Source organism: Carassius gibelio, chromosome B17, assembly GCF_023724105.1.
Source record: "Carassius gibelio isolate Cgi1373 ecotype wild population from Czech Republic chromosome B17, carGib1.2-hapl.c, whole genome shotgun sequence".
Classification (NCBI taxonomy): Eukaryota; Metazoa; Chordata; class Actinopteri; order Cypriniformes; family Cyprinidae; genus Carassius; species Carassius gibelio.
This window is the reverse complement of record NC_068412.1, coordinates 7577090-7596862: the sequence shown is the minus strand read 5'-3', so window position 1 is coordinate 7596862 and position 19773 is coordinate 7577090. Positions and strand designations below refer to the sequence as shown.

Genomic DNA, 19773 nt, shown 5'->3' with positions numbered 1-19773 from the left:
TGCTGGTTACATGGGGGTTTATTATATAAATGAACTACACAGGCCTTATAATCAACATGATGATAAATGTAGCGACACAGAGATGGGGCCAGGCGTTTGTAAGGGTTAACAGCTGTGTGTCAAATCAACAGCATTCAGAAACATACCTTTCTCTCTTGACAGTTAATCAGACCGCAGGTTCTTGGTCTTAATGCCACACGCTGATCCAACCCACATTTTTTTACATTTATCTGAGCTCCAACCTGGAGCAGTTCTCTAATGATCTACTCATTCACTGTCAGCAATGTGAAAGGGGACTTAGCACTCTCCTTCAGAGGGATAGCAGACCCAGAAATTGAAATTCTGTCATCATCTGCTCCACCTCTGGTCACTATATACTGTACCTTCACTGTACGGAAAGGAGCAGATCGGATATTTAGTTTCACCGTAGAAATCAAGGTCATTGACATGATGCTATTTTATTTATATATTTGTTTGTTTGTGTTTCAGCTTGTTTGAGAGGATCTCTTTTCAAGAAATTTTTGTTAAAATACAATACAGTTGTAATACACAATACAATACAAGTGTCATACATAAAATTACTAATCTAATGTATCTTTTTAATATCTGAAAAGGCTTCGTAATAATAATAAAATAATAATAATAGTAATATATATTGAAAATAAACCAAGAATGGCATAATCTTTATAATTATTTCTTAGAAGGAATTTTTTTACATATATATATATATATATATACACACACAGTATATACAGGGCTCAAATTGAGGGGGGATGTGGGGTTGAAAAAAATGACAAAAAGCATCCCCTCAGTAAAACCACCATCCCCCCTACCATCGCATTTTGATTAATAATTTGTATGTAAAAGTTATCATGCAAATGAAATATTACAATTGTCTACTTAAAATGTTTCAAGCTCTACTTTTGAATTTCTTTTTAAAAAAAGAAGACAACAGAAAAGGTATGATTTTTCCTTTTAGGATATAAAAACGTCCCCTGGCATAATGTTATTGTGCTGTATGTATAACTGTGAAGGAAATAATAAGAAATAATAGGGGGGTGACATCAAGTCATCGACCTTGCAAAAACCAAACAAAAGCACGTCTTGAGAGTCCAAAAGCATTCACTGTGCGAAGAAGCCTATTAGAATACAGGTAAAATAACCTTATAATTCAAGCAATTAAAGAAAAATAACCATGTATGAGTTTTTATGTTTTTATATTCATTGCACAAGCAAAGTCCTCTTCTGAATATCAGTAGGCCTACATTCGTGAGCACAATTGTGCTATTCATTTTATACAACAAGTTTTTCGTTCCTTGAATGAATCAGTTTTTGATGAGCCAGTGATTCAACAGCCCATTCAGATGGACACTTTCCCTGCATCCCAATGTGCATACTATACAGATTGTCTGCCCTAAATAGTATTGAAAATGACTAATATCAAATAAAATTTAGGATGGATATAATGCAGACCGGGACACAAGTTGTTTACTTTTCTAATCGAATCAGCCATTTTGAATGAGTCATTTGATTTGAACAATTCAATAAATAATTTATCAAAACAAGGGCTTTCTGCCACCTACTGGAGGTTTTATTGTCATCATTATTTATCCATGACAGGCCTAAACCTACAGAAGTCCTACGGAAGTTCTAAGCGGCCATGCATTATATATTTTTTTTTCTTCTTGTTTTCTCAATATAACGACTTAATTTCTCGTTATCTCGACATAACAAAGTTCGTTTTCTCGTTATAACAACTTAATTTTCTCGTTATCTTGACATAACAAAGTTCGTTTTCTCGTTTTAACAACTTAATTTTCTCTAAGAAGTTACAAAACTGTGCCAGCAGGTGACACTATGGACCTTATTATAACTGATGGAGTGTATACTATCCACTTTACTGTACGCAGAACTTCCTCGTGATCGCTATAATTTGTGCAGTCTTGTTCATTACTGACATTTAATTAATTCATAAAGGTTAAATGCTTGAATCAATCTGAAAATTTTGTGTATTAAGTTCCTGCTAGATGCATGAGTTTCACCACCGCATTCTGTGTCATAAAATAACTGCTTATCAAAACCAAGGTTGACGTCACTGTATTCTGTTTGCACCTATATCTTTTATCTGTGCTTCTTTTAGGCACATGATTAGGTAGTTAATAAGCGGAGATGTTCTGTTTATCTACAGTAGGACGGGATTTAACGATGTAGGCTGATGTGCTTCTTTTCCTTATTACTAATCTTAATTGTTAACCATATTGATGAGAAATGTGATGTATATGTAAAAAAAATGTTGTAATCTGTTTTTGTTTTTTTTTCTACACACACACACACGCATACACTACACGTACACATGAACGCTCTTTTCAAACAGAAGCTTGTAACACACATGATATCTGCCACATCATATAATGACTACTTCAAATTACAAATTATATATAATTTTATTTAAAATAAAGGGAAAATTAAAAGCTCTAATGGTGCGGTGTTGCCATTTAAACATGTTAATTACAAAAACAAAACGTTTGTTGTACTGTCTCTGGAAAAATCAACAGTGATTGATCAGCCTTTATTTATGTACAGTATTGTAGACGTTATTTCCTAGGTGAAGCAAAATTTGCTGAAATATAGGCTACAGTATAGCCCCTGCATGGTTGTCCATCAGATGCATGTCAAAGTTGAGTTCGTTACTATAGCAACAGTAAAACTGTCAGGTCATTATAACGAGAAAACAAACTTTTGTTATGTCGAGATAACTAGAAAAATAAGTCGTTATAATGAGAAAAAAATTATAATGCATGGCCGCTTAGAACTTCCGTATAAACCAGACCAATAGCAGCCAAAGTTTCAGCACCAAAGCACATTTAGCAAAATATTGTTTAATTATCAATATTGACCCATATTCCTCCATTTCAGGCCCAAGAAGGAGGAAAAAGGCTAATAAATAAAATTTTATTTAATAAGGTAACTTTTTCAATGAAAACATTTTTAAAATGTAGACAAATTTTGTAATCATTGTGTAAAATTAGCTAGAAGACTCACATAAAGAGAGAGAGAGAGAGAGAGAGAGAGAGGGAAATTTACTACACCATCCCCCCTGTATATATATATATATATATATATATATATATATATATATATTATTATTATTATTTTTTATTATTTTTATTCAACCTTTGTATTTATCAGTGGTTTTCAACCTGTGGGCTGCGGTGGTATTGCAAGTGGGCCGCCAATAACTATTAAAATAAATAATACTATTGTTCATACATGTAAAAATGTCTGAGTCACAACATAATAACATAATTTCATATAATTAAATAACAAAAAATAATTATTCAAATGTAACTATGCTTCCACTATTTGAGCTGGCTGATTGGTTTAAGAATAAACCGCCAATTTATCTTAGATATTTTTGCTGCATATGCAACAGAACAACAGCAGTTGTGCAAAGCGGTGCCATGCAGTCCGAGTTATTTTCTGTTCATTGCCAGTTCATTCATTAAAGACAGTTAACAATCTAGCTTCTGAGTAAGTTATTAACCCAGCAATAGTGGGGTCAGTTAACTTTGTTGCAGTGGGCCACAAAAACATATGTGTTTAGTTGTGTGGGCCACGTGTTGAAAAAGGTTGGGAACCACTGGTATATATATATGAAAATTTTAAAGAAAATACATATAAATTCAGGTGGGATGGTGTGGTCAATTTCTCTTTTTATTTATTAATTAATTATTATTTTTTTTTTTTTATCACCAACATTTGATATAAAACAACAAGTAGAAATCAGAATGAATGAAGAGAGAGATAGATAGATAGATAGATAGATAGATAGATAGATAGATAGATAGATAGATAGATAGATAGATAGATAGATAGATAGATAGATAGATAGATAGATAGATAGATAGATAGATAGATAGATAGATAGATAGATAGATAGATAGATAGAATTACTAAAATTAATAAAATTAGATTAAAAGAAAATACAAGTAAGGTTAGTTCAGGGTGAAATGTGATATAGTGTGAATTTTTTATGACAATAAAAACACCTTTTATACCTTTTACTTTTAATTAATTATATTATGCTATTTAATAATAGTAATAGCAGTATGCAACAATATGTAACTACTGTATACTAACATTTAGATTTAGTAGATGTGTACAGCATTCGTTCAAGGTACAAAGAAAATGAAATTCATTTTTATTGGATGGTTATACCACACAATATTTTTAGAGTAATTAAACTGAAGCTTGTAATTGATTTTTGAATGACATAAGGGTGAGTGTATTATGAAGGAGTTTTCAATTTTGTGTGAGCAAATTTTTTTTCCAGCACAAATTATGAGCTGAAATTGAACATGTATACATACAAACATGCAAACTCACAAAAAAATATAAGGGCCTGAAAAAATGACCTTATTTTTCTTACACCTGTCAAGACAAGACAGAATTCCAACTGTAAAACCATCAAAGAGAAAAAAAGAAAAGAAAAATACAGGCTAAGAAGCGAGGCAAATCAGTGCATAATCCTTTGGCGTCATGTGCACTACATCCTGAACCTGGCTGTAATGATGTATGTTAAAAGAAGCCACTTGGCCCACTCCAAGCATACAAATCAATTACTTGCATGCACATCTCAGCAATAACCAAGCCAAACAGATATGAAATAACAGCTTGTTTCATTCCCATTCAGAGTCTGACTCGTATCTCTTCTGGATTAGAATTGCACTGGCAGTTGATATCCCGTGGTGGATGTCATTTTCCCGCAGATTCGCCTTAAGTCAGCACTAATTCTTTATCTTTCTGTCTCTTCTCTTCACATCTCACAACTCCTTATTCTTCCTCTCATTCGAGGGTTGAGCTGACTCAGAAGTTGTCAGGAAAGATACCCACTCAACATGCCCGTCACACAGAAATGAGTTTAAGCGCTGCATGACTGTTTCTAACATCTGGAGGTCTACTCAACCTGTGCCTGAAGGACCCGACAAGTTGTCTGGTTTTGGGTTTGCACCGGTTGTGATGCTTTAACATATTTTACCTTTACTTTTTGACACACACGTTGTAAACAGTGGTAACTTCCAGCTGTTTACTTAATATATGTATTTCTATCTGATTTAATGCACTATATATATATATATATATATATATATATATATATATATATATATATATATATATATATCACTCACTAAATAAATAAATAAATAGTATACATATATATATACTATTTATTTATTTATTTATTTAGTGAGTGAGTGAGTGAGTGAGTGAGTGAGTGCACATGGTCTTTTATATTTCAGTCATATTTAAGTATAGGTTAAATTCAATCCTAAAGTTTAACATTGTCATCTGTGTCAGATCAGTTTGTCAGGTTTTGCTTAGAGACAGGTTTAGACTGAAATTTTAGACAGACCAATCTAACATAATACATTCATAAATGGTTCATTTATAGATATTACAGTTTTTCTCAGTCACTTTGGTGCATTTTTCAAAACAGAAATGAAATTTTCAAAACTACTTGTACAACCTCCACATTACACATCATAAAACCAGTTTCTCATTCTTTTGAACAAGTTGCGATTGCTATTGTACATTCATGCAATTGATTACGCACATTTGTCTGCGGTTTCCTACATTATCAGTTGCTAATGTCATGTTGCTCAAAATGTATTATATAGTTTTCTGTGCAATAGTCTTACCCCCCAAAACATCTAGTCTTTAGTTCATCGTATAAGTCATTAAATGCAAAATGGTTAATCTAGTTGTCATAAACTGCCAAGCACACTTTTTATTTGTATTTTTACACACTATTATTAGATGTTTTGTCAATTTGGCATGAATTGTGCAAGTGAATCTTTACTAATGAAAAGAATGTAGATGATAAACCAATGATAAACCATTTCTCTGAAATAGCTCAAAGGTTCATCTCATGAATCTTCAGTAGGAAAGCTTATACTGTATAGACAAAGGACAACACAAGAGTTACAAATTCTGAAAATGGAATTATTTTCATCTTTGTTCCCATATTTCCTTTTCTATATCACAATGGCATTGTAAAAGTATTTTTTATTTTTTTTATTTTTTTGGTCAGACCACTAGTAAAAGTGTAACTGGGAATTCTATCCAGTCTCTTTCAATCAACATCCCACAAACAGTAATGTGTAAATGTGTAGTTTTGAAATGGATATATGGCATACATAAGCATATGGCATACTGTTCAATACAGTAGTTTACATCAGAACATACATCAGTTATGTTGACAACATGACTAAGCAATTTGACTGTCTTATCCGTAAACTATGACACAAGGACTTGTCATTCTGATGGCACTGACATGTTCATTGACACAGATATTTATTTTTGAGAGATGAACTAAGGATTTTGAGCAATAGACTGGCTTTTGCAGGTCATCCATTGTGTTTTGATATTTGTACGAGTTGTTTTGAGAAATGCACTTACTGTTTTGCAAATCTCAAGAATGATTAGAGAAATGTACCAAAGCGACTGAGAAAAACTGTAATGGATCAAGCAATAATGTTGTGTAAAGAGTCCTGAAGCAGTCATCTTGCTTCTTTGCTTCATAAAGCAGCACACATCAAAGTGCTGGTGTTATTCTACTCTTTCTCTGAAAGTCTTAAAGGCTGAAATTCAATAACAAAAGGTGTTGCATCATCTTCCAAGTTATTGAATTGCTCCTGTGTTTGCAATTGTAGTTTTCTCTATTCTTATCGTAACCCTCCTAGTGAACCAACATACAGTATAACCTGTTAAATCAATTTACAAGTGCAGTTTTCTTTCCTGAATTGATAAATTTCATACTGAAATAATAATAATAATAATAATAATAATAATAATAATAATAATAATAATAATAATAATAATAATATGTTTGGGTGGGACATATTCAATAAATGTATTTTGTGTTTATTCTACAGAAATATTTGGTCATGTTCTCAAAACTTACATGATGAAATCAGACTCTAAATTTAGAATTTGTGAACTTTTAATAATTTTACGAAATGTACATACTAATTTCCGAGATGTAATTTCAGAATCATCTCTTTTAATGCTATTTATTCTAAAGTAGGTCTCAGTGCAACACTTGCCTCAGGCATTCTAAGCTCCCTGACACTTCATCCATGGCTTGTAAACCTCACACAGCTCTTTAATGGCTCAAAGTCTCAATTTGTTCACAAAATTTTGCTTTAACAAGTTTTCATGTGAGGATTGTCAGTTGTAATAACGACTTTCAGTATGATTGCAAGTTACATCACTATGACCAACCGATCAGAATTAGCCTCAAGGCTAAATTCCTCTGAAATTGAAGTGGACATACAGAGAAGATTGCAGAACTTTCATGAAATAGTTGGAACTTTTCTTCATTTAATAGTATGGGAATGCCTGCTTGCTGGTGGAATAATCATATTAAAAAACATCACATTAAAATAAATTAATAAATAAATGCAATAAAATAGCATTATGATACCAGAAGGCATTTTAAAAATTGTCTTCCAAAATGGAACTAAGGTTGAGTATCATTACCGTAAACATTCCATTATATGTCCATATTAATAACAATAGCAATAATAAATGATAACACATATTAAAATGTGTCAGCTAGAAGAGATTTTGCTTTACAGAGGAAGATGTATTTCCGCAGCTATCAGCAGGTAGCATCATTTCACATTATTTGCATGTTAGAGGGATGAATAGTCATTTAAATACATAATGGAACATGTCTCACACAAGTCAAGACAAGAAAGAACTTGTTATTAAGATGTTTTGTTAAACACAATGTGAAGCAGTTTAGTTGTTGCCAAGCAACATCACAATGTTTTGCATTAAAATAGAAAGTAATACTTTATCAATCAACTCACGTGAATCATAAAATCATAAGTGTGTGCACATCACACTGCTATGGATTCTGGTTAATCCAATTAGAAATTAGAAGTCTGTTTTAAAATATTTGTTTTTATGTTTTTAAAATGTGAAGATGTTCCTGCACTAATAGTTATCTTATTCCTAAATTGTCATTTATTTGTTGAATGATGATTAATGATAAATAATCTTTGTATGTCTATATATATCAAAAAGTTTCAGCTGTAGAAACACAATTTTAAATTCTTTCCATTCTCTTGCCACGTCAAGTTTTCCATTAATGAGGAAGATATTCTTAAATTTGGCATTGTTAAAAACTCTCACCAGTGGTTACTGTTACTATGAGAATGTCATCCACCCTCCACTAGAGTTTACTAATTATAATTCTAGTTTATGAAACTGAAGCCTTTAAAAGAGCATGAATAATTAACAAAACTTGTCTAAAAACTGGGTATGCATAATGGGATACATATAGAAAATATAACACATGCATATAATCACCTTGTCCTTATGTAAGAGCACTATATTAGTCAGTGAGGTCATTTTATGTTGAATGATACTTGATTGCACTCTGCATTCCAATGAGAAGTGTGCTGATACCTACTTACAATGCAGCAACATTGCACTAGAGGCTCTAAAATCCCCTTTGCTGCATCAAATGGTATGTTATTCTGCACACATGTACACATGCTCTCTCAGGTAGTTGCTTAATAGAAAGAGAAAAAAAAAAAAAATCACAGAGCGAGCACAAGACGATTCAACTCAGCACGCCTTTTCTTATTTGGATTTAAGCTGAACAAAGATGCAAATGCAAGTCATGCACAAAGCAATTAATCAAAAACTCATGGGTTTGGGGGAATATATGCAACATTTATAACTCGAGGATTAGGGAATGTGAGTATGCATTAGCCATTGACCACGAGAACAATGCCAAAGCTTTCATTCTCTGATTCCCGGAGAACGTCTTATTCTGCATGACCGTGTTTTAGATCCCTTAATTCTACACAAATCTAAACGTATCAACTATTTATAAGTATCAAATTAGGCAACAAAAAAAAAAAAAAAAAAAATCCTAATAGTGATAAATGGACCTAAACTAAAATGTGCCAATGAAAATCTTCACAAATTAACTATTTTTTCTTTTTTTTTTATTTTGAAGCCTACACCAAAATACAATCACCATAAGTATAAAACTAATAACAGGCAATAAACAAACGACATCACAGTCACATGACTAAGCTTCGAAAAACTCTTTCAGTCGATAAAAAAAAGGTTTGAGTTAGAATAGTTGCAAGCATTTGACTGTAAACATCAAGATTGTGAAAAAGCAAATTAATGAGTAGATGAGTTCATGTTCACCATGATGATGTTTAATGTCACATTTAGCCACCTGTTCACTTTAAAGGTGCCATATGCAAAAATTTAGGTAAAAATATCCAAAAAATGACCTACACGCATCAAAAGAATGAGAAGAAATAAGGGCGATGATGTCATTAAAAAAATTTCAAGTTTTAGTGCTGCAGAGATATCAACTTTCATTAGCATTAGCATTACTAGCCCCGGCCCGACAGGTGTCGTAATACCAGTTTCGGCCATGGGAGGCGGTATGCGGGCAACATAACCACCAGCCAACCTGCAATACAGGAATAAGTCACACGGCTTGTGGGCGTACCTGAACCTGATGTCAATCATGTGGAAAGTACAGCCCACTAATTCATTTCAGTTCAGGGAAGAGAGAGAGCAGAAGAATGGCTGAAGCCCTTGGCAAGAGAACACCACCCGCTACAGGGAAACAACCGCGCTCAGAATTACAAATCAAATCCGATAAGAAAAGGAGCTGAACCAGAGGTAACATCGGCACTGCTTTCAAGCGCTGGAGACAACTGATGGACCTGAAAGAAATGAGGTTCGACTCCGAACTTGCAACATTTCTTTTGGATTGGTAAGTTAGATGCTGTTAGTATTTCGCTAGAAGTTTTTTTTATATGTTTGTGTAATTTTTTTTTTTGGAAAGTTCTAACATAGAAATGTATCGAAGGCTGTTCGATAAACGTGCTAATATTAGCGATGGCTAACCGTAGCTGCGTTTGATAATTAGCTAGCTATAACTTACCCATTTTTTTATATCATAACTAACCTGCTCTGTCTAGTCTGTTGGTCTCTGTGTCCTCTTTGCTTCGTGGTTTTTCTGTGCATGAGAAAATTGATGTGTGGCGTGAAAGCATGTGAAAAGAGTCAATTGAGTGTGTCTCACGGTGAATGCTTGAGAGTTGGCAGCTCTGGTTACATTGGTTGGCGCTAGCTTGGTCAACATCAGCTGTCTGATGTTGACCAATGATGTTGACAGAATGCTGTCTGTCAAATTAATTTAATTCAAATAATGTGTATATACAACTCAAAATGTAATATGAACAAAACGAATAGGAACATATTGACTGGTAAAGGTAAAAGGCAGTAGCTTGAAGATGTCATGTTTCAAAATCACTTGACATCACCCAACGTTCCTCTGGAGGCAAAACGTCCTCTTAGGCTTCGGTTATGGCTGTAGGGTTGTTCTGAAGGTAGGGGCGGAGCATAGAGACTATGCCGCTTCTCGTTTGTTACTCTAGAGTAGACCAATTCACTTTATTGAGGCATACTGCCCCCATCTGGTATGGAATGTGGAGTATGACTTGATTTTTTTTTTTTTTTTTGCCAGACATGAAAGATGGCACCTTTAAGAAATAAAATGAAACAAGCTTTTTAATAATCACAATGGGGTGATGCTGATGTATTCTATGTTGTAGTATAAAACATGAAAATATCTTGAGCTTGTGTTAACCACAGATCATATTTCAGGCATTTACCAAAAAATCCATTGACTTTGTGGCAACAGAACCTGGAAGTGCTAAAATGCCAACTTTTTTGTGTGTATGGCCTTCATACTCAGTCCAGTATCATGAAGTTGAAACCCCAGAAGATCCATTGCCCATCCATGCTGAAGCTATAAACTTTTTACCATCAGCGGAGGCCATTTGCAGATGGCCCTTGAGAGTGAACCAGTGCACATTAGCACTGGAGATAGATGGTGGCAGGTTAGAAGGGCAGCTCATTAAGATGCATTGATTTTTTTTTTTTTATCCATCTGCATGGCTAGCAAAGCCAAACATTAAAGTCCTTCAAAGATGGATCTGTTTTAATTGAAAGCAACTATAACTGCATTTTTACACAGACTCAATGTTCCTCTTGGGAACACAATGGGAATTTGGTCAGTAAATAGAAAGTAAACATCAGAAGAAATAAATAATACAGTTTACTGAGTAATCGCAGGCATGCAAAATGTCACAAACTGTCTGTTGTGGCTGTTGTGAGCATTTCTTCAAGTTGAGAGAACCTATTCACACTTCTGTTGAGTGTTCACAAGGCTGGTGTGTGAAATCAAATGAGCGAAAATGGTAGCCGTGGGCATTAGCGATCATCTTGCACTGTTTGTGCCAAATGGCAACTAGGGTTCCATTAATACACCTTGCACTATAACGCTGCAGGCGCTGGTTTATAACTTTCTTTGTTAGCCTTGGGAAGTGCCTGAGATCCTCATCCATAATTTAGCTCTAGACACTTTTGTTTTGTACCAACTTATTTTTGAATGAAAATTAAATAAGAAAAGGTTTGTAGTACAAACACAGTGTCCTTGATGCTGTAATACTGTCCCACATACTTTGAACCTTCAATTTCAAAATCGATTTCATGCCAGTGTCAGCACTTGACAGTGATTTTAAGATAAGCTCAGGAATTTCTCGGCAGATATCTGAATATATTTACAGAGTCTTTAACAATCCACTTGACATCAAATCTGTTCCCTAACACCATCTCATGTTTCATTTTAAGTCAAAAGTCGCATTTCTTTTATTCAAAGTAGTTTCAAGCTTTGAGAAAGCCTGTCTCTATCAATCTTCACCCTCAAAAACGCCCTAAATTTAAATTTAAGTATTTGAATTGCATATCAAATGTCTGTCAGTTTAGATTACACCATTTAAACAGAAAATAATAAACTTGTAACTATGTCATGTTTATTGATCAGTCATACATAGAAACGGATCAGATTTATTCCCTCAAAAATCATGGTGTTGTTTACTATTAACTATATGTATCTATTTGATCACATTTTCAAAATGCATTTATTTAATTGCTTATAATCAGCATAAACGTGTTAACTCTGCAAACAAATAAATGAATTAGTTAAAATGTATGAGTTAAAAAGTTAAAAGGTATGAAAACAATATTCAACAATATTTTTTTTGCACCCTCAGGTTCCAGATTTTCAAATAGTTGTATATCTGCCAAATATTGTCCTATCCTAACAATCAGTGGATTTTTGTTAAAGAAATCATACCCGTTTCATTTATGTATGACTGATAAATATGCAAATATGTTCTTACTATGTTTATGTTAAAAACTGTGTCATCAAAAGGAATTTTACATAAAATACAGTAATCATGAATTTGGACTTACATATATTTTGAGAGTTGCATTAAAGTTTTTCTCCATTGGTTTTGCTCATTTCAGAGATTACATTCTCAAAACTCTAATATCATTTGGCAAAACAGTCTTACAGTTCAGCACAACTAACTTGCAAAAGTTCATATCTCTTCCAAAACTGTTCACTCATGCTTCAAAACTAAATTCCCTAAAACTTTCCCATATAAAGAGTCAGTGCCACAGAAATGGCAAAGATCCTTCTCAATTGCTTTGGCTCGTTTCTTGAAACAGACCGGACGTTCTCAACACTCTTGGTGCTTTTGCCAAAATAACGTGGATGGTTTGGCACAACACCATGGTTCACCTGCAAAAGCTCATACCTCTCCCAAAACAGTTCACTCATGTGTCAAAACTAAATTTCCTTTTCATTTAAACAGTCAGTGCCCCCAAAATGCTTAGTCACTTTGCATAATGTGAGCACTGCAAGTCAAAATGTGAATATCCCTCATGTCCACCTTTCAGTCTTAGCCCAGTCCTTCAACGACAATGATTATTTTGCAGTTTTTTTGTCTAGCTAACAGAATACAATTGTGGATACACTCATACTGCCATGGAAATTGTAACCATTATCATTCACACACATTCCATACATCAGAGTAAAAAGAAAACCTACACAGCATAATATACTGTAACATAAACACACAAACAAAAAACAATGAAAATGATATGCAGCCTACAGTGCTGTAAATAAAGCTGGAGTTTCACAGCTAACAGTTATTCACTGGCCACCGTACTCTCCCTCCTGGCCATCCACACGCTGCTGTCTGTCTGGCCACAGATTCTCGTCCACATCACAACATATATTCTCCCTTGCGATGCAACAAGGGAAGAAACTGCGTCCATTAGACTGAGAATCAAAAATCTGATTAAAACAACAAGATCTGTTCACTTGGAAATTGTGCTAAATGTAGGCTACCTGTACTTAATCATCTGCAAAGATGTACTGAGACATTGAGACGTGTACTTAGTACTTTGCAATTTGATGAAATGAATGAGAAAGTCAATTCTGTTTTGTGAACAATTGGCAAGTGGTTTGGAGGTTTGTCCATGTTGTTTTGAGAATGCAATTTCTGTTTCAAGAAATGAGCCAAACCAGTGGAGAAAAACTGTAATATGTACTCTTAAATCTCGTGTCATACCCAAAATGGATAAAGAGTAAACCTTATGGATTTACCATATTGAAACACATTGATACATCGACTGGAGGAGAGAGTAAATGTGAACAATGTCCTTTTTTGTAAACAGATGTGCCACCAGTTCATTGATTATAAAAATGTATTAATAATGAACACATGTGTCATTTGACTCTTCATTGATTTTCCCATGAGGGTGTGATTGATACAGGCTTGAAAAGTCAACAGCCAATTGATTCTCACTTACTTCTATGCACTCTCCTCTCATTAGAGGATGCCTGGATGCTCCACACGCCTCGAGATCTTACATCAAGGTGTTCAACCTGGTGAGACGGCACTCTTGACACACGTACACCTCCAAACGTAAACCTTTGATTGCACTGGATTTCAGCGACTTACTTTAAACCATAAACCAAAGGCTTCCTGCATGCAACATCAGGTTTCAAGCAACCTTGTAAAAAGAACTTCAACCAAATCCGAAAACAACATGTTACGTGAGTAAGGCTCCTGTGAGAACACTAACCATGCTTCAAAGCAAGATCTGCATTACATCTGTGTGCATGAAGACGCACCAAAAATGCCTGAGACATTGAAATCTGTGACTTTCAAGTATGTCATTTTGATGAATATAAATCTAATTTTGGAGCAGGTCTGAGTGACAAAATGTTGGCTAAAGTGTAACAAAGAAGTCCTCAAAAAACACTCTGACAATCTCAAAAACAAAGACTGAAATAAATAACCTTACAGCTACAGACTCCCTAAATTGCTCTTTCGCTGTAATCTGCATAATTAGCACTGTTAGCTCAATTGATGTTGACATTGAGGGAAATAAAAACACACTGACAAAAATTGCATTCTCCTGATTGTTTTCATCAAGGCACCATTTCCTTTGTAAGCCTTTCATATGCAGAGATAATAGGCTTATGCTTCTCAAACAAATCCTGGAACGCATGTCGTAAGCCATTCATGATGCACAATGCACAGAAGTCAAGGCAGCCTCTGAAATACTGGCCAAAATAAGGCTAAAGCCAAAATGTGGTGTTGAGCTGCTATCCACTCTAGTCCCGTGACATTTCTAAAAACCATCCCCAATGTCTTCTCATAAGCATGAAAAAGTCATAATGTTGTTGTTTTTTTCATGAGCTAAAAAAATAATAAAAATAAAAGTCTCCAAAAAAAGTTGTGCATTGTTCAGTCTGACAAGTTGTGCCACACCAAATGCACAGCAATGGATCATGGACTATATTACTGTGTCTGGCTACACAGACAAATGTTAAAAGTGCCAACAACAACTAAAATACTAAAATAAATAAATAACATAAAATAAAAACCCTCTAGAGAAATCAGTCTATGAGAATGGCTTACTTATAATTGTCTCCACACATTAAACTGGAAATAGAGAAACTGTTCTACCCTCCAAAAAATTTACAGACATAAACACTGTTGAGACAGATTAGAGAATACTTTCCTGACTGTGTGTTATATTTTTGTATATATATATACAAATATAACTCACCAAAAGAAAATTCTCTATTAAGTCTACTACGTTTATTACTACTATTATACATATTACTCTTACAGATAAAGGTGCTACGAGTTTAAATATTACTATTTGTTGTATGCTTATCAAATACCACAGAAGAAAGCCGAAGAACATGAAACTGTGCACTTGTGAAGAGGAACTTTTGATTGTAATGAAGAGTGCTGAGAGCAGCAGAGGACAGCCAATGTCATGGAGCACCAGGCCTGGGGAGAGAGAGAAATCTTAATGACTTTTCTGACCCTCAGATGAGAAAGTCCCAGCGGCCTCAGGGAGTCTTGAAGGATTAGACTACCCACTCTGCAAAAGACAACAAGCCTTTGATACTCTTCTAACAGAGTATTTGATGTTTTGCAGATCATCCTTCCTTCTGTTCAAGACCTTTTACTCTCAAACGGGAAACGTGATGCATGATCTCATTCATATTCAGATGTCGTACACATACACTTCTGTATGTTCGGAGACTGAAAGACACCGCAATGCACAATATCAAAGCATTGACATCATCTACAATGTAAAGCCTTTTAACTTTAGAGATGCACATATTTTATTTTATTTTTTTACGAATCCTGTCACATGAGTCTGGAACTGAAATTGCTGGAATTTCTAAGAGGGCATCGCCGCAGGTGACAAAGTTCAGTACTCAGACTCTCATTTACAAGTAAATGACCTTTTTAATGGCAAATTTATTTTTAAATGAAATCTAGATGGAACTAATGAAAGTAATTTGCACTCTTTGTATTGATGAATTTAATTATCATCCGAGTTCAACAATTGCGAAACATAAGCGAAACACTGCCAATGTGTGTAAAAATCACACCAAACAAACCGGAATGTGTTAACTATGCTCAATTAATGATGACACATTATTTGTTACAATAATTATTGATACATATCATTGAATAAAAATGCATAAAATGCATAAATACATAAAAATCGCAAAGGACTCATAAATATGCACACATAAAAGAAAAACAAAAGGTTTAGAAAGACATTCATGTATGCATAAATATGATGAATACTAAAAATATCACATTATATTATGGCACAATGTGGTTTTGAATTCATGTGGGTGTTAAATAGTATCTTTTTGATGGTTTATTCAATTCTTGTTTATAAACCTGAAAAAATATTGTGACATCACAGAAAATGCAGGTTTATTAGCAAGATTACAGTTCTTGTAATTTCATAAATAGCTCAAGAGGCACTCAAGTCTCTGAAGCTCTCTTTGCTGTAATCAAAGTATGATTGGTATAAAAAAAAATGGGGCTGTCTATAATTTATCCATGCACCACTTAAAATTCACAAAAGGTCAATGCGCTCATGCGTAAAACAATAGAACACTAGAAAAAATACCACAGTTTCATTGATCTGCTCCTTAAAAAGGACATCTTTGACAGAGAGGGTTTATGGTGGGTGGCGGCTATAGAATATTTATCACATTTTTGAATAGAATCTTTAACTGATGGAGGGTTTCAGAACCCTTTCAAATCACAATATGTGGGCTACACCAGAAACTTCAAACCAGCTAGAAGCAACTACATAAAAAACACACAAAAAATACTATTTTTTTCAAGAGTATCACAAAACGTCTCTTAAAGAACTGAGAAAGCTTTCAAAGAAGATGAACAAGAAATGCAAAAAAGAATGTGTCACGATCAAAGCCCATGTTTCACAGGTGTACGGAACGTACACACTTTTTAGGTAATTATGCTGAGCTAACCACACAGAAGTGATGATAGAATGTACTATTTACAGTATACGGTACAGTACAGTGCAAGCAGATATCATCAAAGCTGCAAAAGCTGCAAGACTCCTAAGAGCATCCTAAGAGTAACACAACCACCGAAGCAAAAACTGAGGTGATCAGCAGTTGTCGGACAAAATAACCCATGATTTGTAATAAAAGCCTGTATTTTAGAACCTACAGTATACTACATAAAACACAGTGCTTATTCAGTGTTTGCAAAAACGTATCTCTTGAAGTGTATTAACCTTTATAGTTTTGAGCAGTCTTTGAGAACATGTCTGGGGCAGACTCCTATCCCAGATCAATTTGGGGGGAGAGGGTAAACTGATTTGTTGAAAATCATAGTTCAAACATCATTGCAAACTGACAATAATAAAAAGTTGCTAATGCAAAGTAATTAATGAAAGCTTTCTGCAGTGAGGTTAACAATGAGGATCTCAACATTAAATCAGGATGAGAAAATTCTATTTTTTTCCACCTCAACAGTTTTGAATTTTACTGGAGGAGTGGGGAAAGCCATCAGATGGGTTTTTGCATCTGTCAGCTTATGCGATTTTGCTAAAAGTGTCCCTTGTTATGCATGCTGTGGTACTGTTCAGCCTTTACTGGTGTTGCAGTGCCACCCTTTTGAACAGCCAATGAATTACCAAGACCGATAACGTTGCAACAGTACAAAGGGGGAGGTGGCCACTCTCATAACCAAAACACAGTGGAAAACTTTTTGCTCTACACAAACTTTTCTAACCATAGGTTCCATGTCCCAGCAGGATGATTACCATCAGTTTCACTTCACCTTGAAGGGGTTTATTTATCATAAATGGCCGTCTGGGTGTATTATAAGGCTTATTACGCAGCTTGGCAAATAAGTAAATGCATGCAGATGAAGTTACATAGCACTGATCATTGCATGTAACATTTATAAATCGCAACCTTTAATCTAGAGCAACGGCTCTGCGTTAAACCAAACTAGAAACTAGAAAGTTGAAATCTTACCAGTCGAGGCTATGTGTAAGAAGAGGCGAGCGTCCGAAGCTCTGATGGCTGCAGAGTACTTGTCCTCTTTCCCCGGGACCTGCGCTTTCCGCTCGGGCATGATACGGACCCTGAGCCGGCCTCCCTCCGCCCCCAGCCACCACTCCAAAATCCGCGTTAGGTCCATTTCCAGGAACACAACCGGCGCGTCCTCGTACACGTGCAGCCCTCCGCATCCCGTTTTAACCATCTCCTCGCCCACCTCCACCACAACTTGATTAGACTTTCTACTGGCGGTGGTCAAACCCAAATTCAAAACTTTAGGCACAGGCCGCTTCTGTCGATATGGGAGCTGTCCAGTGCTGGATCCGTTGACGTTCATCGCTGCCAACTTTACATCAAGCAAACCGGCGATTGTTTTTTGCAACGGGACGCAGCGCATGAGCAAGTTGGCGCGCACAGTGTAACATCCATTAAACGACAGACAGTCTCCGTTAAGCGGGCGCTTTATAAACAGAGCCAAGTAATAACGCAACAGCGACGGGACGGCGAAATCCACCGAGAGCGTCTTCCTTTTGATCCGAGAGGTGGAGGTCTGGTTGGAGTCCTTTCTGTCGGCGCCGTTGATAAACGCGGACGTGGGGAAAGTAGCAAGCGCGTCCGCGGTTCTCTGAGAAGCGCACTGCAGCTCGGGTAGAAATGCAGCAGACCAAAGAAAAAAGTAGAGTATCCGTGCAATCATGGTTTAGGCTGAAAAGATCCTGTTTTCTGTTGATTCTGCTTTCACTCCGGCACCCTCACTCTCTCCAAATGGGGTGCTGAATCAGAAAACGAATGGAGAGCTTGTCGAGTCTACATTTCTTTTCCTTGTGCATTAAGATGTGTCTGCTTTTATCACAGCTAAAGTTTGTTGTTTAATTCCCGCATATTAAAGACGAAACATCCACAAAATATTTCCTTGGTTGGCTCATTAACCCGCGAAAAAGAAAAAAAAGATTCGCCTCTTGTGGAGCTTCTTGGTATGCCTAACAAGTTCTCCAGGGCTGCTCAAAGGCTCCTTGTATCTGCATGCGATACCTCGAGCAGAGACGCAGTATCCTCTTAAATATCCCCAAAATAACAGATCCTCACACATTTAACATGTGCACGTTTCGACAAGCCAACATCTTTTACACGAACAAAACTGCGCGCGCTTAAAGCAAACACAATCCATGGCTCAACGCGTCTCTGCCGATCATAAGCAAAAGTGTATGTTTAATATACGGTACCTAAGAATACTTTCAGCTTTTTTGTTCGTGGTCGGTCTAAAACGAGCGGGTCTTACCTGCGCAGCCAGTCAAAAACGAGGGAGCCTTTTCAGAGCGAGCCGCTTTTTTGAGGCTGCAAATGCCGCGTGTGCGCGAGCCCACTGTGCGCGTGCCAACACGGCGCATCAGATTCCTTTTTTTTTCTTCTTCTTCTTCTTCTTCGGGTTGTGAAACTCACTTCTGCATCTCTTTCTGACGTCACCAGCAGCAGGTCGTTAGACGCGTATATGAGTCTTAAAACTACAGTGATTGGAATCGACGCTCGCTACGGCGCTGGAAACTCAGTGAAATGACCGAGATGACACCTCCGTATGGCGGCATTGCGCCGTAATTAGTTTTTAATGAATATCTGTGTATGACGAGCATCGCCTCCCAGTAATTTAGCTACTCAGAGAATCATTCATAGCCTCTGTAATTATGTCATTCCACGTCACAGAGCGATTGGATCGAGCGCTTAGATGCGTCAAAACGCACACACTTTTTTTTTTTTTTTTATGTAGCCTTTCAAAAAAAAGAGAGAGAGAGAGATTCATCAATGTAATTATAGCGTTCTAATTACACTATAAGATCAAATACACTATCGGTTTCAGATATTTTAACAGTTCTACCACAATCCTAAAATACGTCAACGTTTAAATAGGCTACCACAGAAAATGTAGGTTGAACAAAGCGATA

General features: G+C 35.7%; 1 protein-coding gene across 1 annotated transcript in view; it reads right to left on the bottom strand.

Annotated features, from left to right (window-relative positions):
- The window catches only part of alk (ALK receptor tyrosine kinase), a 371909-nt gene extending 352418 nt beyond the window's left edge, over positions 1 to 19491 (bottom strand). The window contains exon 1 of the mRNA XM_052580768.1: positions 17813 to 19491. Coding sequence (XP_052436728.1) covers positions 17813 to 18533 — 721 coding nt within the window. The 5' untranslated portion in view covers positions 18534 to 19491. The remainder of the gene's footprint in view (positions 1 to 17812) is intronic.
- Between the last annotated feature and the right edge of the window lie 282 nt (positions 19492 to 19773).